At 31.1% G+C, this 23,172-nt stretch overlaps 1 protein-coding gene across 1 annotated transcript in view; it reads left to right on the top strand.

Annotated features, from left to right (window-relative positions):
* Window positions 1-256: 256 nt before the first annotated feature.
* LOC143224337 (epithelial sodium channel subunit gamma-2-like) overlaps window positions 257-23,172 on the top strand; it is a 58,338-nt gene continuing 35,422 nt past the window's right edge. The window contains exons 1-3 of the mRNA XM_076452727.1: window positions 257-348; window positions 8,219-8,418; window positions 9,119-9,173. Of these exons, the coding sequence (XP_076308842.1) occupies window positions 8,234-8,418; window positions 9,119-9,173 (240 nt within the window). The 5' untranslated portion in view covers window positions 257-348; window positions 8,219-8,233. The remainder of the gene's footprint in view (window positions 349-8,218; window positions 8,419-9,118; window positions 9,174-23,172) is intronic.

A 23,172-nucleotide genomic window follows, 5' to 3' on the forward strand; every position in this document is an offset into this window, starting at 1 on the left:
TCCGAATAACGTTTAGCGTACAAATACATATACAACGTGATGCAAAAGAAACACCATAATTTAAGAGCTAGAGTTAGAAACATTTGTGCAATAAAAAAAGCTAAATATTATGAAGGACTAGCTGTTGTGAAGCAAAAGTGTTGTCAAAAGCACAATTATAGATAGGCAATAAATCATGTATAATATTTTTTCCAATAAAGTTTATGCACGGACTATTTATATAGCGGAGTGACACATTCTGACACAACTGCACCTAAAATGTAATATAAAAGTTAGAATTACAATCTTATACAGCGGTAAGGGATAAGTTACATATCCGAAGTTCGACGTTTATTTACTAATTTGAAGGTAAGTCACAGATACGTGACAAAGGATGCGTTGGCGAACTTATTCAGTGAGATAAGTATTTGAAGTGTGATGTTTTCAATAATAATTATTTATAGACATCAGAAAATAGTTCTGATTTACTGCTGTTATTCTATTGCATATAATCATTGTATTTACGATCTATTAACTTTGAAACTTAAAGTGTGTATGACTGGGAAAATTGCTTCAGAATTTCTATCAAATTACTGAAGTTAGTTTCATTTAGTATTTTTTAAATCTTTTTCCAGTTTTATTAATTTCACTAAACAACAATTTCCGGTAATGACACTTTGTGAATAGATTTTCTTTCACGATAGTAATGAACAGGGTGATAATTTGTCAGACAAAACACAGGAGTCATTTTATAAAATTGTTGTTGTTTTGAATTAAGCACAAAACTACACAATGGGCTATCTGCGCTCTGCCCACGACGGGCATCGAAACCTGGTTTTTAGCGTTATAAGTCCGCAGACATATCGCTGAGCCACTGGGGGACGTATAAAATTGTACAAAAATTCTTAGTCTGTGAATAAGGTTTTGGTATTAGGTTAAAAAATTATCAGGTTATATAGAGCTTTGTTGTTATATGACAAATTATTAGGTTATATAGAACTTTGTTGTTAGATGACAAGTTATTAGGTTACGTACAGCTTTCTTGTTTGATTACAAGTTATCAGGTTATATAGAGCTTTGTTGTTAGGTGACAAGTTATCAGGTTATATAGAGCTTTGTTGTTAGATGACAAGTTATCAGGTTATATAGAGTTTTGTTGTTAGATGACAAGTTATTAGGTTACGTACAGCTTTGTTGTTTGATTACAAGTTATCAGGTTATATAAAGCTTTGTTGTTAGGTGACAAGTTATCAGGTTACGTACAGCTTTCTTGTTTGATTACAAGTTATCAGGTTATATAGAGCTTTGTTGTTAGATGACCAGTTATCAGGTTATATAGAGCTTTGTTGTTAGATGACAAGTTATTAGGTTACGTACAGCTTTCTTGTTTGATTACAAGTTATCAGGTTATATAAAGCTTTGTTGTTAGGTGACAAGTTATCAGGTTACGTACAGCTTTCTTGTTTGATTACAAGTTATCAGGTTATATAGAGTTTTGTTGTTAGATGACAAGTTATTAGGTTATATAGAGCTTTGTTGTTAGGTGACAAGTTATCAGGTTATATAGAGCTTTGTTGTTAGGTGACAAGTTATTAGGTTACGCACAGCTTTCTTGTTTGATTACAAGTTATCAGGTTATATAGAGTTTTGTTGTTAGATGACAAGTTATTAGGTTATATAGAGCTTTGTTGTTAGGTGACAAGTTATCAGGTTATATAGAGCTTTGTTGTTAGGTGACAAGTTATTAGGTTACGCACAGCTTTGTTGTTAGATGACAAGTTATTAGGTTACGTACAGCTTTGTTGTTTGATTACAAGTTATCAGGTTATATAGAGCTTTGTTGTTAGGTGACAAGTTATCAGGTTATATAGAGCTTTGTTGTTAGGTGACAAGTTATTAGGTTACGCACAGCTTTGTTGTTAGGTGACAAGTTATTAGGTTACGTACAGCTTTGTTGTTAGGTGACAAGTTATTAGGTTACATACAGTTTTGTTGTTAGGTGACAAGTTATTAGGTTACATACAGTTTTGTTGTTAGGTTACAAGTTATTAGGTTACATACAGTTTTGTTGTTAGGTGACAAGTTATTAGGTTACATACAGATTTGTTGTTAGGTTACAAGTTATTAGATTACATACAGTTTTGTTGTTAGGTGACAAGTTATTAGGTTACATACAGTTTTGTTGTTAGGTTACAAGTTATTAGGTTACATACAGCTTTGTTGTTAGGTTGCAAGTTATCAAGTTATATACAACTTTCTCTACAAAGTCCAAAACCATATGCAACTTTATACAGAGTCCAAGGTTACATACCTTAGATACGTTTGGTGACTATTAATCCAAAATTACATTACCCTGATACAGAGCTAACTATAAATAACTGATATGCACTTCACTTGTTTTCTTTATTTTTACGTTTCTGGCCTCATTAAGCTAGCTTCAAGATATATTCATGAACAAATGGTATTGAAAACGATGACTCAGTTCACAAGAACTATCGCATCCACGCTATGCATTTTATGAAAGGATTGTACAACATGTGACAGTTTGTTTATTTGTTTTGAATTTCGCGCAAAGTTAAACGACGGCTATTTGTGACAGCTGTCCTTAATTTAGCAGGGTAAGACTAGAGAAAAATCAAATAGTCATCACCACCCAGCTATTGGGCTACTATTCTACCAGCGAATAGTGAGATTGACCGTAACATAATAATGCCCTCATGGCTGAAAGGGCGAGTATGTTTAGTGTGACGGGAATTCGAACTTGCGACCCTCAAATTAAATTTCGAGAGTCCTAACCATCTGGCCATGCCAGGCCTACACGTGACAGGTTTATGACACTTAATCTCACAATAACAGTTAGGCGAAATAAGCTGTTTTTTAAAAAGATTGATCCAATTATAGTAAGGCCCGGCATGGTCAGGTGGTTAAGGCACTCGTCTCGTAATCCGACAATCGCGGGTTCGAATCTCAATCACACCAAACGTGCCAGTTCTTTGAGCTATGAGGGCGTTATAGTGTGATGATAAATCCCACTATTCGTTAGTGAAAGAGTATCCTAAGAGTTGGCGATGGGTGGTGATGACTAACTGCCTTCTCTCTAGTCTTACACTACTAAATTATGGACGGCTAGCGCAGATAGCCCTTGTGTAGTTTTGCGCGAAATTCAGAAACAAACAAACGAATTATAGTATACCCTAATCTCATTAACGACAATATAAAATAAAAATTATGTAATTAACATGGATCAAAATCACCATTTGAACTATGTCTGTACCCTTATCTGTTTCTGTTGGTTAATGATTCAAGACTGAAACGTAATTGAAGATATGATTGGATAATAGGGAAATAAGAGGAATATGAAGCCATGATATTAGAAATTTTTAAGTGCTCAACCAGAGGAAGTTGTAAAATAATTTCACCATGAACAGTACGACAATAATATAATTATATATGCATAATTTAATAGCAAATAGTATGACGATCTGATTCTCAGTGAAGGTTTAAAAGGTTTGTTTGTTTGAAATTAAGTGCAAAGCTGCACAATCCCCATCAGAAAAGTCTAGCAGTGTGAGTCCACAGACATACCGTTGTGCTAGTGGGGGCGGTCTAATAGGAATAAGCTAAATTAGAATGACATTGGTTGTAGTATATCGACTCTGTGATAAAAATAAAAATCATATTCAGAGTTAAGTTCACAGAAAGCTATCGGTTATGTTGGTAAATATTCTGTGTTCAGTGCTATAAACATGGGGTTCGATTACCCAGTGTCGCTTTGTTAAAAGAAAACACATAAATGTACAAACACATACTATGCGTCGATTAACCTGTCGACACAGGATGAAAAATTCAGGTTTGTTCACTGTTCTGGTTCAGTTTCAGCATACCTGTACAAAACTGACATTATATTTGGGTTTAGTTGCTGTTCTCACAATAGTTACTGCAATATATCTAGTTTGCCCCTGTTATCGCTATTGTTAATGCAAAATTTCTTGTTTGCCCGCGATTAAATTTAAGTTTGGCTGCTGTTATCGCTATTATTAATGTGGATTCCTAGTTTACCCCTGATTAAATTCAGGTTTAAATGTTGTTTTTACTATTGTTAATGCAATATTCCTTGTTTGCCCCTGATTAAATTAAGGTTTGACTACTGTTATCCTTATTATTAATGCAAGATTCTTAGTTTGCTCAGATTAAATTCAGGTTTGGTAGCTGTTATTGCTATTGTTAATGCAAGATTTCTAATTCGTTCCTATAGTGAATTCAAGTTTGGTTGCTGCTACCTGTATTATTAATGGAAGATACCTAGTTTGCCCCTGATTAAATTCAAGTTTGGCTGCTGTTATCATTATTGTCAACGGAAGATTCCTAGTTTCCCTGATTAAGTTCAAGTTTGGCTGCTGTTATCATTATTGTCAATGGAAGATTCCTAGTTTTCCCTGATTAAATTCAAGTTTGGCTGCTGTTATCATTATTGTCAATGGAAGATTCCTAGTTTTCCCTGATTAAATTCAAGTTTGGCTGCTGTTATCATTATTGTCCACGGAAGATTCCTAGTTTTCCCTGATTAAATTCAAGTTTGGCTGCTGTTAACATTATTGTCAATGGAAGATTCCTAGTTTTCCCTGATTAAATTCAAGTTTGGCTGTTGTTATCACTATTTTTGAGGCAAGATTTCTGGTTTGCTCTTGAAGAAATTCAGGTTTGGCTGCTGCTGTCGCTATTGTTTATGCAAGATTCCTAGTTTGCCCCTTATAAAATTCATCTTGCCTACTGTTATCGCTGTTTTAGTCCAAAATTCCAAGTTTTCTTCTTATTAAATTTAGGTTTAACTGCAGTTATCACTATTGTTAGTGGAAGGTGTCTAGTTTTCCCATGATTCAGTTCAGGTTTGGCTGCTGTTATCGCTATTGTTAATGAAAGATTTCTAGTTGCCACTGATTGAATTCAGCATTGGCTGCTGTTATAGCTATTGTTAAGGCAAGATTCGTAGTTTGCTCCAGATTAAATTGATGTTGGCTGTTGTTATCACTATTGTTAAAGCAAGATTTCTAGTTGCCACTGATTGAATTCAACATTGGCTGCTGTTATAACTATTGTTAAGGCAAGATTCGTAGTTTGCTCCAGATTAAATTGATGTTGGCTGTTGTTATCACTATTGTTAAGGCAATATTTCTAGTGTGCCCGATAAAATTAAGGTTTCGGTGCTGTTTCTGTTATTTTTGTCGGAGATGTTTATTTTGCCACTGAATAAATTCAGTTTTGGTGTCTGTTATCGCTATTATTAATGGAAGATTGTTAGTCTGCCCCTTATAAAATTCAGGTTCGATGGTTCTATCGGCATTGTAAATGCAAGATTCCTAGTTTTCGTCTGATTAAATTCTGGTTTGGAGGCTGTATCGTTATTGTTAGTGGAAGTTGTCTAGTTTGCCCCTTATAAAATTCAGGTTGGATGGTTCTATCGGTATTATTAACGCAAGATTCCTAGTTTTCGTCTGATTAAATTCTGGTTTGGAGGCTGTATCGTTATTGTTAGTGGGAGTAGTCTAGTTTGCCCCTTATAAAATTCAGGTTGGATGGTTCTATCGGTATTGTTAATGCAAGTTTCCTAGTTTTCGTCTGATTAAATTCTGGTTTGGAGGCTGTATCGTTATTGTTAGTGGAAGTTGTCTAGTTTGCCCCTTATAAAATTCAGGTTGGATGGTTCTATCGGTATTGTTAATGCAAGATTCCTAGTTTTCGTCTGATTAAATTCAGGTTTGGAGGCTGTATCGTTATTGTTAGTGGAAGTTGTCTAGTTTGCCACTGATTAAATTGTGGTTTGGATGCTTTTATCGTTATTGTTATTGGAAGATTCCTAGTTGCCAATGATTGAATTCAGGGTTGGCTTCTGTCTATTCTTAATTCAAGATTCCCAGTTTCCCCATTTTATATTGAAGTTTGGCTGCTATTCTCGCTATTGTTAATATAAGATTTCTAGTTTGTTCCTGACTAAATTCATGTTTTGGTCTGTTATCGCTATTATTAACGCGAGATGTCTTGTTTGCCAGTGATTAAAATTCAGGTTTGGCTTCTGTCAGTGCCTGATTCTGAGTTTGCCCATGAAGAAGGAATGTCCCTCTTTCGAAAGAGTTCGAGTTATAGTGTTTGTTTCATTTTATATTAAGACTTATTGAATGTTAGTTGTTGTGTTTTATCAGTGTTATTGTAAGAAATTACTCAAGGATTAAGTTAGAGTCTGCGAGATATCAAATTATGTTGTTTTTTATAATTATGGTTGTATATATCGTTTGTCTACTATTTCCTTCTATAGTTTAGCTTATCTGTGAATTTTATAATTATGGTTGTATTTATCGTTTGCCTACTATTTTCTTCTATAGTTTAGCTTATCTGTGAATTTTATAATTATGGTTGTATTTATCGTTTGTCTACTATTTTCTTTTATAGTTTAGCTTATCTGTGAATTTTATAATTATGGTTGTATTTATCGTTTGTCTACTATTTTCTTCTATAGTTTAGGTTATCTGTGAATTTTATAATTATGGTTGTATTTATCGTTTGTCTACTATTTTCTTTATAGTTTAGCTTATCTGTGAATTTTATAATTATGGTTGTATTTATCGTTTGTCTACTATTTTCTTCTATAGTTTAGGTTATCTGTGAATTTTATAATTATGGTTGTATTTATCGTTTGTCTACTATTTTCTTTTATAGTTTAGCTTATCTGTGAATTTTATAATTATGGTTGTATTTATCGTTTGTCTACTATTTTCTTCTATAGTTTAGGTTATCTGTGAATTTTATAATTATGGTTGTATTTATCGTTTGTCTACTATTTTCTTCTATAGTTTAGGTTATCTGTGAATTTTATAATTATGGTTGTATTTATCGTTTGTCTACTATTTTCTTCTATAGTTTAGCTTATCTGTGAATTTTATAATTATGGTTGTATTTATCGTTTGTCTACTATTTTCTTTTATAGTTTAGCTTATCTGTGAATTTTTGGTCGCATTAAAACTCTAACTCACCTTCTACTTAATAATTTGTGTTTTGAGTAATTATACAGGTGTGTATGACGACATTGATACCAGTGAAGTACAGATAACATTGATGTATCTTAATAGTAAGTAACTTTATTACCACATGAAGTTATAATCTTGTGACCTTCTGTTTGAATAAATTCCCTTGAGAAGCTACACTGAGAGAGAAAGTTAAGAGATAATTATTGAAAGGTACAGTTACTGCTGGTTGCCAGCCGATATTGTTGTTAATATTGAAAGGTATTTTTGGAATAATGTATTTGCTGTAGCTAGGTTTTTATTTCTCATTACATTATTTGAATGATATTAATCAACTTATTGATTTGTTAGTATGCAGACTCGGTTTGGACCACTTTTTATTGATGTTTTGAACTGAGTACAAAGCTAAACAATAAACTACTTGTGCTCTGCCCACTACGGGTATCGAAACCAGGTTTCTGGCGTTTTAAGTCCGCAGACACACCGCTGTGCCACTGGAAGGCAACCTCTTTCGTTTGATTTTGTTTTCAAATCTTCATGTTTTAAATGAGATTCTTCTGGATTTAGAGGATGTTACATGTTCTACTGGACCTTAATCGACTTAGAGGATGTAACATGTTCAGCTGTGACATATTAAGTTGTATATTGTCATCCTAAGAATTCTCCGCGAAATATAAAGCACATAATATAATATAATAAAATATTGTACAATCGTTATTTTATGTATTTTTACGTTGTATATTGGAATATCTAACTTGTTTACGAAAAATATTTGTGTCGGGGATTCCTCAACTGTGACTACAAGAAAGTGTACAATAGGCTTCAGCAAATATTCAAAACTGAGTGTAGGGAGGTTCAGTGAGGATGTAATTTTGTATTTAAAGGAAAGGACCTTGTAGGAGATCATTTTGTTAACTTATTATATACCAGACATATTTTATTGCTGCAAATATCTGATTGTTTACTTTAATGTGATTTTCATGCTTTCAAAGGTAGCACCCTCCAAATTAGACGAAATAAGCATATTAAGTATATTATTTTCGAACAAAGGGTAATAATTATAGTAAACAATTTCGCTATTATTTACCAAGTTGTTGCATTTCATACATTTTTACTGCGAGTAAGGTGTAGTTTTGAACAATGGATTTAAACAAATGCATTGTGTCTTTGATTATTATAGGAACTTTACTTATTATTATCGGATCTTTCTTGGACACTTTCAGGATAGAAGGATAAATATGAAGAGAGTTTGCAGTAAGGGACACTTGAACAAGGTTTTCCTCGCGGTTTCACTGATTGGATTTTTATATCAGAGCTTTACGTTTCTCCAGCTTTTTCTGGAGTATCACACAAATATGGAGGTTGACGTAGAAAAACCCTTGGATATTACCTTTCCCGCTGTCACCATTTGCAGCAACCAAAGGTATGGTTCTCATAAATCTGTTCTATAAGGGAAGTGACTACGGTTTAAACCTATGGAAATAATCTTATGGAAACGTCTATTTTAACTTTCTTGAAAATCAGGCACAAAGTCTGATTTAGGGTTGAGTTGAGAGTCTGTGTATTATGAAAAACGGAATATCAGTAGGATACAGAGTTATAAGCAATACCGAGTATTTTTCAGTTTTTGTTTCGTAATAAATATAATTGTAATTTACTTAAACAAATGACATGAAGTTGCAGCTCATAATATATCAATAGCAGAATTGACAGCTAACATTACCCGTGAGCTGTTGTTCACTTACAGCTATGGTAAGTCTGTTCAACAACGCATCTCACTGAGATTGGGAAATTTGTGGTCTTGTGAATATTTTGTATATTGTGACTTTCTCAAGTAATTCTATGATTTGTAATTCTGTACGTGGTTTGTTTATCGGTAGCTGCCTCTCAAACATTTTAAAATATTTATTATTTGGTCGTTAAAGGTGCATATTAGTGAATAGTTTGTACTGTGTCACATTTTTATTATAAGTATTATTTTACTTGTAATACAAGTTAGATAAAGGTTAAGTCCACAGAAACTGACATTTTAGAATATAATTATACATGTTCTTATGAAAGACTTTAACAATGGAATAAACTTGTTACCATCCCTAATTTGTAGCTTCCTGTTTTACACTTAGATTACGACAAACTGCTGATGAAATGTGGAACGCGCTTCTTTATAACAATATTCAGGTAAGATGTGTTCAGCTTTTCATATAATAATAAGAAAATTATTAAAGTTTACGATCATCTACTTAGCAGTAAAGTCTAAATTTACAGAATAATTAACAGTTCGAAAACTATATATGTGTGTTGAAGATTAGTTTTTCACTAAAAGTAAAACTGAAAAGAGAAGCTATGACGTCAAGGCCTAAAAACAAACTCTATTGATAAAGTAGGATGTTATGCTGGCTCTACATGTAAAAAAACAAAAACAAACTCTATTGATAAAGTAGGATGTTATGCTGGCTCTACATGTAAAAAAAAAAACAAACTCTATTGATAAAGTAAGATGTTATGCTGGCTCTACATGTAAAAAAACAAAAACAAACTCTATTGATAAAGTAAGATGTTATGCTGGCTTTACATGTAAAAAAACAAAAACAAACTCTATTGATAAAGTAGGATGTTATGCTGGCTCTACATGTAAAAAAAAAAAGACAAACTCTATTGATAAAGTAAGATGTTATGCTGGCTCTACATGTAAAAAAACAAAACAAACTCTATTGATAAAGTAGGATGTTATGCTGGCTCTACATGTAAAAAAAAAAACAAACTCTATTGATAAAGTAAGATGTTAAGCTGGCTATACATGTAAAAAACAAAAACAAACTCTATTGATAAAGTAAGATGTTATGCTGGCTCTACATGTAAAAAACAAAAACAAACTCTATTGATAAAGTAAGATGTTATGCTGGCTCTACATGTAAAAAACAAAAACAAACTCTATTGATAAAGTAAGATGTTATGCTGGCTCTACATGTAAAAAAAAAAAAACAAACTCTATTGATAAAGTAAGATGTTATGCTGGCTCTACATGTAAAAAAAAAAAAAACAAACTCTATTGATAAAGTAAGATGTTATGCTGGCTCTACATGTAAAAAACAAAAACAAACTCTATTGATAAAGTAAAATGTTATGCTGGCTCTACATGTAAAAAAACAAAAACAAACTCTATTGATAAAGTAAGATGTTATGCTGGCTCTACATGTAAAAAAAAAAAAAAACAAACTCTATTGATAAAGTAGGATGTTATGCTGCTCTACATGTAAAAAAAAAAAAACAAACTCTGTTGATAAAGTAAGATGTTATGCTGGCTCTACATGTAAAAAAACAAAAACAAACTCTATTGATAAAGTAGGATGTTATGCTGGCTCTACATGTAAAAAAACAAAAACAAACTCTATTGATAAAGTAAGATGTTATGCTGGCTCTACATGTAAAAAAACAAAAACAAACTCTATTGATAAAGTAAGATGTTATGCTGGCTCTACATGTAAAAAAACAAAACAAACACTATTGATAAAGTAAGATGTTATGCTGGCTCTACATGTAAAAAAAAACAAAACAAACTCTATTGATAAAGTAAGATGTTATGCTGGCTCTACATGTAAAAAAAAAAACAAACACTATTGATAAAGTAGGATGTTATGCTGGCTCTACATGTAAAAAAACAAAAACAAACTCTATTGATAAAGTAAGATGTTATGCTGGCTCTACATGTAAAAAAAACAAAAACAAACTCTATTGATAAAGTAAGATGTTATGCTGGCTCTACATGTAAAAAAAAAAAAACAAACTCTATTGATAAAGTAAGATGTTATGCTGGCTCTACATGTAAAAAAAACAAAACAAACTCTATTGATAAAGTAAGATGTTATGCTGGCTCTACATGTAAAAAAACAAAAACAAACTCTATTGATAAAGTAGGATGTTATGCTGGCTCTACATGTAAAAAAATAAAAAACAAACTCTATTGATAAAGTAGGATGTTATGCTGGCTCTACATGTAAAAAAACAAAAAACAAACTCTATTGATAAAGTAGGATGTTATGCTGGCTCTACATGTAAAAAAAAAAAAAACAAACTCTATTGATAAAGTAGGATGTTATGCTGGCTCTACATGTAAAAAAAAAAAAAACAAACTCTATTGATAAAGTAAGATGTTATGCTGGCTAAACATGTAAAAAAAAAAAAACAAACTCTATTGATAAAGTAAGATGTTATGCTGGCTCTACATGTAAAAAAAACAAAAACAAACTCTATTGATAAAGTAAGATGTTATGCTGGCTCTACATGTAAAAAAAAAAAACAAACTCTATTGATAAAGTAAGATGTTATGCTGGCTCTACATGTAAAAAACAAAAACAAACTCTATTGATAAAGTAAGATGTTATGCTGGCTCTACATGTAAAAAAAAAAAACAAACTCTATTGATAAAGTAGGATGTTATGCTGGCTCTACATGTAAAAAAAAAAAACAAACTCTATTGATAAAGTAGGATGTTATGCTGGCTCTACATGTAAAAAAAACAAAACAAACTCTATTGATAAAGTAAGATGTTATGCTGGCTCTACATGTAAAAAAAAAAAACAAACTCTATTGATAAAGTAAGATGTTATGCTGGCTCTACATGTAAAAAAACAAAAAACAAACTCTTTTGATAAAGTAGGATGTTATGCTGGCTCTACATGTAAAAAAAACAAAACAAACTCTATTGATAAAGTAGGATGTTATGCTGGCTCTACATGTAAAAAAAAAAAACAAACTCTATTGATAAAGTAGGATGTTATGCTGGCTCTACATGTAAAAAACAAAAACAAACTCTATTGATAAAGTAAGATGTTATGCTGGCTCTACATGTAAAAAAAAAAAAACAAACTCTATTGATAAAGTAAGATGATATGCTGGCTCTACATGTAAAAAAAAAAAACAAACTCTATTGATAAAGTAGGATGTTATGCTGGCTCTACATGTAAAAAAACAAAACAAACTCTATTGATAAAGTAAGATGTTATGCTGGCTCTACATGTAAAAAAACAAAAACAAACTCTATTGATAAAGTAAGATGTTATGCTGGCTCTACATGTAAAAAAACAAAAACAAACTCTTTTGATAAAGTAGGATGTTATGCTGGCTCTACATGTAAAAAAAACAAAAACAAACTCTATTGATAAAGTAAGATGTTATGCTGGCTCTACATGTAAAAAAACAAAAACAAACTCTATTGATAAAGTAAGATGTTATGCTGGCTCTACATGTAAAAAAAAAAAACAAACTCTATTGATAAAGTAAGATGTTATGCTGGCTCTACATGTAAAAAAAAAACAAACTCTATTGATAAAGTAGGATGTTATGCTGGCTCTACATGTAAAAAAAAAAAAACAAACTCTATTGATAAAGTAAGATGTTATGCTGGCTCTACATGTAAAAAAAAAAAACAAACTCTATTGATAAAGTAGGATGTTATGCTGGCTCTACATGTAAAAAAAAAAAAACAAACTCTATTGATAAAGTAGGATGTTATGCTGGCTCTACATGTAAAAAAAACAAAACAAACTCTATTGATAAAGTAAGATGTTATGCTGGCTCTACATGTAAAAAAACAAAAACAAACTCTATTGATAAAGTAAGATGTTATGCTGGCTCTACATGTAAAAAAACAAAAACAAACTCTATTGATAAAGCAGGATGATATGCTGGCTCTACATGTAAAAAACAAAAACAAACTCTATTGATAAAGTAGGATGTTATGCTGCCTCTACATGTAAAAAAACAAAAACAAACTCTATTGATAAAGTAGGATGTTATGCTGCCTCTACATGTAAAAAAAACAAAAACAAACTCTATTGATAAAGTAGGATGTTATGCTGGCTCTACATGTAAAAAAAAAACAAACTCTATTGATAAAGTAGGATGTTATGCTGGCTCTACATGTAAAAAAACAAAAACAAACTCTATTGATAAAGTAGGATGTTATGCTGGCTCTACATGTAAAAAAACAAAAACAAACACTATTGATAAAGTAGGATGTTATGCTGGCTCTACATGTAAAAAAACAAAACAAACTCTATTGATAAAGCAGGATGTTATGCTGGCTCTACATGTAAAAAAACAAAAACAAACTCTATTGATAAAGTAGGATGTTATGCTGGCTCTACATGTAAAAAAAACAAAAACAAACTCTATTGATAAAGTAAGATGTTATGCTGGCTCTACATGTAAAAAAACAAAAAAAACAAACTCTATTGATAAAGCAGGATGTTATGCTGGCTCTACATGTAAAAAAAACAAAAACAAACTCTATTGATAAAGTAGGATGTTATGCTGCCTCTACATGTAAAAAAAAAAAACAAACTCTATTGATAAAGTAAGATGTTATGCTGGCTCTACATGTAAAAAAAAAAAACAAACTCTATTGATAAAGTAGGATGTTATGCTGGCTCTACATGTAAAAAACAACAAAACAAACTCTTTTGATAAAGTAAGATGTTATGCTGCCTCTACATGTAAAAAAAAAAAAACAAACTCTATTGATAAAGTAAGATGTTATGCTGGCTCTACATGTAAAAAACAAAAAGAAGCTCTATTGATAAAGTAGGATGTTATGCTGGCTTTACATGTAAAAAAAACAAAACAAACTCTATTGATAAAGTAGGATGTTATGCTGGCTCTACATGTAAAAAAAAAAAAACAAACTCTATTGATAAAGTAGGATGTTATGCTGGCTCTACATGTAAAAAACAAAAACAAACTCTATTGATAAAGTAGGATGTTATGCTGGCTCTACATGTAAAAAAACAAAAACAAACTCTATTGATAAAGTAAGATGTTATGCTGGCTCTACATGTAAAAAAAAAAAAAACAAACTCTATTGATAAAGTAGGATGTTATGCTGGCTCTACATGTAAAAAAACAAAACAAACTCTATTGATAAAGTAAGATGTTATGCTGCCTCTACATGTAAAAAAAAAAAAACAAACTCTATTGATAAAGTAAGATGTTATGCTGGCTCTACATGTAAAAAAAACAAAAACAAACTCTATTGATAAAGTAGGATGTTATGCTGGCTCTACATGTAAAAAACAAAAACAAACTCTATTGATAAAGTAAGATGTTATGCTGCCTCTACATGTAAAAAAACAAAAACAAACTCTATTGATAAAGTAAGATGTTATGCTGGCTCTACATGTAAAAAAACAAAAACAAACTCTATTGATAAAGTAGGATGTTATGCTGGCTCTACATGTAAAAAAAAAAAAACAAACTCTATTGATAAAGTAAGATGTTATGCTGCCTCTACATGTAAAAAAAAAAAACAAACTCTATTGATAAAGTAAGATGTTATGCTGGCTCTACATGTAAAAAAAACAAAAACAAACACTATTGATAAAGTAAGATGTTATGCTGGCTCTACATGTAAAAAAACAAAAACAAACTCTATTGATAAAGTAAGATGTTATGCTGCCTCTACATGTAAAAAAACAAAAACAAACTCTATTGATAAAGTAAGATGTTATGCTGGCTCTACATGTAAAAAAACAAAAACAAACTCTATTGATAAAGTAGGATGTTATGCTGGCTCTACATGTAAAAAAACAAAAACAAACTCTATTGATAAAGTAAGATGTTATGCTGGCTCTACATGTAAAAAAAACAAAACAAACTCTATTGATAAAGTAAGATGTTATGCTGGCTCTACATGTAAAAAAACAAAAAACAAACTCTATTGATAAAGTAAGATGTTATGCTGGCTCTACATGTAAAAAAACAAAAACAAACTCTATTGATAAAGTAAGATGTTATGCTGGCTCTACATGTAAAAAAACAAAAACAAACACTATTGATAAAGCAGGATGTTATGCTGGCTCTACATGTAAAAAAACAAAAACAAACTCTATTGATAAAGTAAGATGTTATGCTGGCTCTACATGTAAAAAAAACAAAACAAACTCTATTGATAAAGTAGGATGTTATGCTGGCTCTACATGTAAAAAAAAAAAAAACAAACTCTATTGATAAAGTAAGATGTTATGCTGGCTCTACATGTAAAAAAAAAAAAACAAACTCTATTGATAAAGTAAGATGTTATGCTGGCTCTACATGTAAAAAAACAAAACAAACTCTATTGATAAAGTAAGATGTTATGCTGGCTCTACATGTAAAAAAAACAAAACAAACTCTATTGATAAAGTAAGATGTTATGCTGGCTCTACATGTAAAAAAAACAAAACAAACTCTATTGATAAAGTAAGATGTTATGCTGGCTCTACATGTAAAAAAAAAAAAAAAACAAACTCTATTGATAAAGTAAGATGTTATGCTGCCTCTACATGTAAAAAAACAAAAACAAACTCTATTGATAAAGTAAGATGTTATGCTGGCTCTACATGTAAAAAAACAAAAACAAACTCTATTGATAAAGTAAGATGTTATGCTGGCTCTACATGTAAAAAAACAAAACAAACTCTATTGATAAAGTAAGATGTTATGCTGGCTCTACATGTAAAAAAACAAAACAAACTCTATTGATAAAGTAAGATGTTATGCTGGCTCTACATGTAAAAAAAAAAAAAACAAACTCTATTGATAAAGTAAGATGTTATGCTGGCTCTACATGTAAAAAAAAAAAAACAAACTCTATTGATAAAGTAAGATGTTATGCTGGCTCTACATGTAAAAAAAAAAAAACAAACTCTATTGATAAAGTAAGATGTTATGCTGGCTCTACATGTAAAAAAAAACAAAACAAACTCTATTGATAAAGTAAGATGTTATGCTGGCTCTACATGTAAAAAAAACAAAACAAACTCTATTGATAAAGTAAGATGTTATGCTGGCTCTACATGTAAAAAAACAAAAACAAACTCTATTGATAAAGTAAGATGTTATGCTGGCTCTACATGTAAAAAAACAAAAACAAACTCTATTGATAAAGTAAGATGTTATGCTGGCTCTACATGTAAAAAAAAAAAACAAACTCTATTGATAAAGTAGGATGTTATGCTGGCTCTACATGTAAAAAAAAAAAACAAACTCTATTGATAAAGTAAGATGTTATGCTGGCTCTACATGTAAAAAAACAAAAACAAACTCTATTGATAAAGTAAGATGTTATGCTGGCTCTACATGTAAAAAAACAAAAACAAACTCTATTGATAAAGTAAGATGTTATGCTGGCTCTACATGTAAAAAAAAAAACAAACTCTATTGATAAAGTAAGATGTTATGCTGGCTCTACATGTAAAAAAACAAAAAAAACAAACTCTATTGATAAAGTAAGATGTTATGCTGGCTCTACATGTAAAAAAAAAAAACAAACTCTATTGATAAAGTAAGATGTTATGCTGGCTCTACATGTAAAAAAACAAAAACAAACTCTATTGATAAAGTAAGATGTTATGCTGGCTCTACATGTAAAAAAAAAAAACAAACTCTATTGATAAAGTAGGATGTTATGCTGGCTCTACATGTAAAAAAAAAAAAAACAAACTCTATTGATAAAGTAAGATGTTATGCTGGCTCTACATGTAAAAAAAACAAAACAAACTCTATTGATAAAGTAAGATGTTATGCTGGCTCTACATGTAAAAAAACAAAAACAAACTCTATTGATAAAGTAGGATGTTATGCTGGCTCTACATGTAAAAAAACAAAAACAAACTCTATTGATAAAGTAAGATGTTATGCTGGCTCTACATGTAAAAAAAAAAAACAAACTCTATTGATAAAGTAAGATGTTATGCTGGCTCTACATGTAAAAAAAAAAAACAAACTCTATTGATAAAGTAGGATGTTATGCTGGCTCTACATGTAAAAAAAACAAAACAAACTCTATTGATAAAGCAGGATGTTATGCTGGCTCTACATGTAAAAAAACAAAAACAAACTCTATTGATAAAGCAGGATGTTATGCTGGCTCTACATGTAAAAAAACAAAAACAAACTCTATTGATAAAGTAGGATGTTATGCTGGCTCTACATGTAAAAAAACAAAACAAACTCTATTGATAAAGTAAGATGTTATGCTGGCTCTACATGTAAAAAACAAAAAAACAAACTCTATTGATAAAGTAATATGTTATGCTGGCTCTACATGTAAAAAAACAAAACAAACTCTATTGATAAAGTAGGATGTTATGCTGGCTCTACATGTAGAAAAATAAAAAAACAAACTCTATTGATAAAGTAGGATGTTATGCTGGCTTTACATGTAAAAAAACAAAACAAACTCTATTGATAAAGCAGGATGTTATGCTGGCTCTACATGTAAAAAAACAAAAACAAACTCTATTGATAAAGTAGGATGTTATGCTGGCTCTACATGTAAAAAAACAAAGACAAACTCTATTGATAAAGTAAGATGTTATGCTGGCTCTACATGTAAAAAAACAAAAACAAACTCTATTGATAAAGTAAGATGTTATGCTGGCTCTACATGTAAAAAAACAAAAACAAACTCTATTGATAAAGTAGGATGTTATGCTGCCTCTACATGTAAAAAAACAAAACAAACTCTGTTGATAAAGTAAGATGTTATGCTGGCTCTACATGTAAAAAAACAAAAACAAACTCTTTTGATAAAGTAGGATGTTATGCTGGCTCTACATGTAAAAAAAAAAAAAACAAACTCTATTGATAAAGTAGGATGTTATGCTGGCTCTACATGTAAAAAAACAAAAACAAACTCTTTTGATAAAGTAGGATGTTATGCTGGCTCTACATGTAAAAAAACAAAAACAAACACTATTGATAAAGTAAGATGTTATGCTGGCTCTACATGTAAAAAAACAAAAACAAACTCTATTGATAAAGTAGGATGATATGCTGGCTCTACATGTAAAAAAACAAAAACAAACTCTATTGATAAAGTAAGATGTTATGCTGGCTCTACATGTAAAAAAACAAAAACAAACTCTATTGATAAAGTAAGATGTTATGCTGGCTCTACATGTAAAAAACAAAAACAAACTCTATCGATAAAGCAGAATGTAAAAATCCTATTCATAACGCAAGGCCCCCCACGCAGGTACAGCGGTATGTCTACGGATTTTTAACGCTAAAATCAGGGGTTCGATTCCCCTCGGTGGGCTCAGCAGATAGACCGACGTGGCTTTGCTATAAGAAAATACACACCCATAAAGCAGTATGTAACGCTGGCTCTATATGTAAAAAACAAAAACAAACTCTATTGACAAAGTAGGATGTAAAAATCCTATTCTTAAGGCATGATGTAATGTTGGCTTTATATGTATAAAACCCTATCGATAAAACAGGATGTAATGTTGGCTCTATATGTAAGAAAATCCCTTGATAAAGCATGACGTAATGTTGGTTTAATATATAAGAAAAGTCTATTTATAAAGCAGAATGTAATGTTGGCCTTATATTATATTGAAAACTGACTATAAGCTGGAAAGATTTTGTGGGAAAATGTCTTCTTAAACACTTGTATTTATCAAGTAAAGTAAATAAATCACTGTGTTAGGACAAGACAATACTTTGTCATTCTTTTCATTTTATGTGCTAACTCTTCCATTCCATTACAAAATGTAAGTTTCAGCACTATGGTAATGTTTCACTGATCGCAGTTAACATCTGAATGAATTATCATTACTTACAATCACCATATACTTGTACAAAGGGTATGTCATAATGGGTTTTGCTTGAATGAACATACCGATCAAATTTAGGGTCTGTAATAACTGTCGTACCATATGCAGTGTATTAACTACATGGAAACGATCTAGCATGTGTTACCGGTATATACTGGAATAAATCAATTTCTTACCACGCCACAAATAAACCTTGATGAAAATACTGTTTAACACTATATTCTGAGTTTTGTTTTCATGCTAAGACCCAAAAAGCATAGAGAATTGTCGTCAACAGAGTTCGTGTAAAAACTTTACGTGATGCTGGTTGGACTTTCCAACTAATTGTTGCAGACGTGAAATGCTCCCCAATTACTGTCAAGTACCCTCCAGGTTAGGGGTGGCAACTTCATGGTTACTTGCCACACGTGGCTAGTGGATAGCACAATTGTGACCAGCTTGAGTTTAGGAATGAACTTTTCCATAATTTATTTTTATCGCAAATTTACCAATCACAACTGCACTGCCTTACGTCATCGCTAATGTCGCGCGCTTTATCACTGCCACAGACTCCGCCCATTTTATAACGTCAGTCTGGTTTAGACGTTTGTTATCGAGTGTGCGTTGTTTTGCATGCGCGTACAAACATTTATTGTGCAACTTTCAAGTGTTTAAGTATATTTTGTTTTAAGTCCCATAATATGGATAAGTATATAATTCAAAAACGAAATAATCCAGATGATGGTGAACACTCAGAAAATAAAGACAATTTAATTTATTCTGGTTTTACTGACGAAAAGAGAATGATGCTTGACTGGAAAAACGTGACACGAGAACTTAATGAAAGTTGGGAATTGAAATTTGTAGTGATTGAAGTAAATTATAAGTCAGTGTGTGTTTTGTGTAACGAAGGTTTTAGGAATAATAAAGTATACAACCTTAAGCAACACTTTAACAATTTTCAATAATAAAGTATACAACCTTAAGCAACACTTTAACAACTTTCAATAATAAAGTATACAACCTTAAGCAACACTTTAACAATTTTCACAACAAATTTGATGTGAAATAAACTTTCCAGTTGATAGCAAAAATCGTATTAATGAAATTATCCGTCTGAAAGCACAACTTCATGAACAAAAGGGGGACCTAATTTTTTTTTTATCTTTGATAGAACTAATTAAGTTAGTTAGCTATAAAATAGCTTGGATTCTAACTCAAAAAGATCGTTGTCTGATGCTGAACTAGTAAACGAAATATTGATTGTGGTTATTGAAACTGTTGGAGAAATATGATTCAAAAATAAAATATGATATTCTTCAAAAGATAAATAATTTGCAATTAAGTCGAAAAATAATTGTCTGCAGAATGTAGAGTTAGCGAAAAACACATAGAATCAGTTGCTTGAACAACTAAGACTGTTTATATTTTTCTTCAGCACTAGATGAATCAACAGATGTTAGTGACACTGTACAGTTGATATTTTGGGTTCGATATGTAACTTCAGATCTTCAAGTGAAGGAAGAAATGTTTGACTATTGTGGATCACGAGATCGAATATGTGGAAAAAACACATTTGAAAAATTTATTGAAATGCCAAAAAATCAGTCTGAATTTAAAAAACAACAACTGGTTTTTGTCACAACAGACGGTGCTCCCGTCATGACTGAGACGAAAGTAGGATTTGTTTCTCTTTTGAAGCAGCATTTAATAGAAAATAATGCATTTTGCATCAGGAAAATTTATGTGCTCAAAGATCTACAAATGATAAATTAAAAATATGATGTACATTGTTGTAAAAATTGTGAATTATATTAGAAGTGGAAACTTTTCATCCATCGACAGTTTATTGAGTCTCTGAAGAAAAGCAGTGACTGTACTTTTGATGATTATACTGATTTTGCAAATGTAAGATGATTAAGTAGAAGAACAGCCTTGGAACGATTTACTTCCGTATTTCCTCAAATAAAATAGTATCTTGTTGAAAAAGGTAAGATTGAAAATTTCCTTGAAATTGAAACTTTGTCATGGCAATGTGATTTGTACTTTCTGTGTGACATGATGGTTCACTTGAATAATTTGAATACAAAGCTTCAAGAAAGAGGTAAAATAATAAGCGAGCAATCACAGTCTATTCATGAATTTCAATTAAAAGTTAAACCTACTTGTAGAACAATAACAAAAGAATGATTTGACACATTTTGCAAAGTTGAATAGTTTTCTAGAAAATAATGACTGATTTCTCTGATGGTAAAGATGATCTCGATGTAAACTGGATCAAAACTCTATCTCAAAAATTTGAATCACGTTTTCCGGAACTTAAAAATTTGAAATTGATATTTGAATTTTTGCATGATCCATTTCAATTTGACTTAGAAAATTTCACTAAGGAAATAACACCTTTTTGTCTTTGGACAAGTGTGGATTTGAAGACGAGTGTAGAACACATAAAAGGTAAATAAAAATGTTCCATCAGAGAGATATGGCTAACTATTCTGACAAACGACAGTCTTCCAAATTTAAAGATGGCAATCTCAAAATTATTTTCCATGTTTGGATCCACATTGAGTCAACATTTTCTATGCTAGATTTTCTGAAGCCTACATACAGATCTCGGTTTACTGACATAAATTTAGAGGCAGAGCTAAGATGTTCATTGAACATAGATATTAAGTTAAATTTCACGAAACTTGTTGATGGAAACCCCCATCAATTTTCACATTGAAAGTCAGTTGAAATGTAATTATTTTGATTAAACTAACACTTTTTAATTTCATTTTTTTAATAGTGTGCCCAACGTTGTTTACATTAGCCATAGTTGTGGCCACTGTGAAAAATAAATTGCCCACCCCTACCATAGATCGTGAGACCAAGACAGTTAAATTTGAAAATATGAAAGACAAAGATAGAACTCCTAAACTCAATGATAATGATGTTAAATATTTTCGTTTATGCGACCTCCCGGATAGAAGGAAGACTGCCACTGATCTCAAGCATGTGATAAACGACCATGTACCAAATGAAAGAAAACTGCTCAGATCTACATAATAAAAAAGACGCAACAAGAATGGGATATTTGGTCATGTAGCAGTTAAAAATTCTCTACTTCGGTCTCCGTAGGTCGTAAAGAGACTGAAATTATGTAAAAATACAAAAACTGGACTACTACTGATACTTGGAAAAGGGTATTACGGTTTGAAATATTTGGTTCAGCATGTAGGTTGTACATCCAGTAGAAGAAAAGTGAAAGTTACTTACCTCAGCAAAGCGCTTACCATGAAGTACGGGGGAAACAGTGTGCTGGTTTTGGGACGTCTTTCTGCTGAGGCGACTGGAGATATTTGTATATCTAGTGGTTTACGTGTTATTAATAAAGGATTCTACAACAAAGAGTCATAATGACCACAAACACACATCCGACCTGTGCAGAAATTACTTCGCTAAGACAGAAGTTGCTGGAGTCATTCAAATGATGTAATGGCTGCCATGTCCTCCAACAGAGTCAAATCTTAACAGAATTACACAAATCAGGGACTTGATAGATCAAAAAATTGAGAAATCAAAAGTTACTTCCAAAGAAACTTTATGTGAGTGTATTACAAACATTTGGAGTAAAATCCCAAAGGACACTTTGATTAAATATGTTGTAACAATACCTGAAACACTGTCTGAAGTTATTAAAGCAAATATAGGGCATACAAACGTAAACTGAGTTTCTGTTCTACTGAAAGTTAATGAAACATTGATTAAAATCAATTACGATAAGATTTATTTATTTAGGTATATAATTTATACCTAAATACAAATAAGATTTATTTATTTAGGTATATAATTTATACCTAAGTACAAATAAGATTTATTTATTTAGGTATATAATTTATACCTAATTACAAATAAGATTTATTTATTTAGGTATATAATTTATACCTATGTACAAATAAGATTTATTTACTTAGGTATATAATTTATACCTAAGTACAAATAAGATTTATTTAGTTAGATATATAATTTATACCTAAGTGCAAATAAGATTTATTTATTTAGGCATATAATTCCATATTAATCTAACTTTAATTAGATCTATAGTTAAGTCTTGAACATGGATATTTTTTAAATTCAAAATTTAACAGATATTTTGAGACAAATATTTGGGTTTTGCATTTGTGAATTCAAATGTTTGTTTTATTACAAATTTCACCAGATTTACAAATCTACCAAGAACATAATCAAATTATTGACAAAACTTTCAAAATCAATCCATTATATATATATAATGGATATCCGTAAGATATATATACACCCTAATTTATTACATATTCTTTCAGAATCAGTGTAAACAATGTTTCCCCAATTTCTTCTGTTTAGTTCTGTAAATCAAGTGACACGTTATCATAAAATCAATTGAATTGTTTGTTTGTTTTGAATTTCGCACAAAGCTACTCGAGGGCTATCTGTGCTAGCCGTCCCTAATTTAGTAGTGTAAGACTAGAGGGAAGGCAGCTAGTCATCACCACCCATCGCCAACTCTTGGGCTACTCTTTTACCAACGAAAAGTGGGATTGACCGTCACATTATAACGCCCCCACGGCTGAAAGGAC

This window comes from Tachypleus tridentatus, chromosome 8 (assembly GCF_004210375.1).
Source record: "Tachypleus tridentatus isolate NWPU-2018 chromosome 8, ASM421037v1, whole genome shotgun sequence".
Classification (NCBI taxonomy): domain Eukaryota; kingdom Metazoa; phylum Arthropoda; class Merostomata; order Xiphosura; family Limulidae; genus Tachypleus; species Tachypleus tridentatus.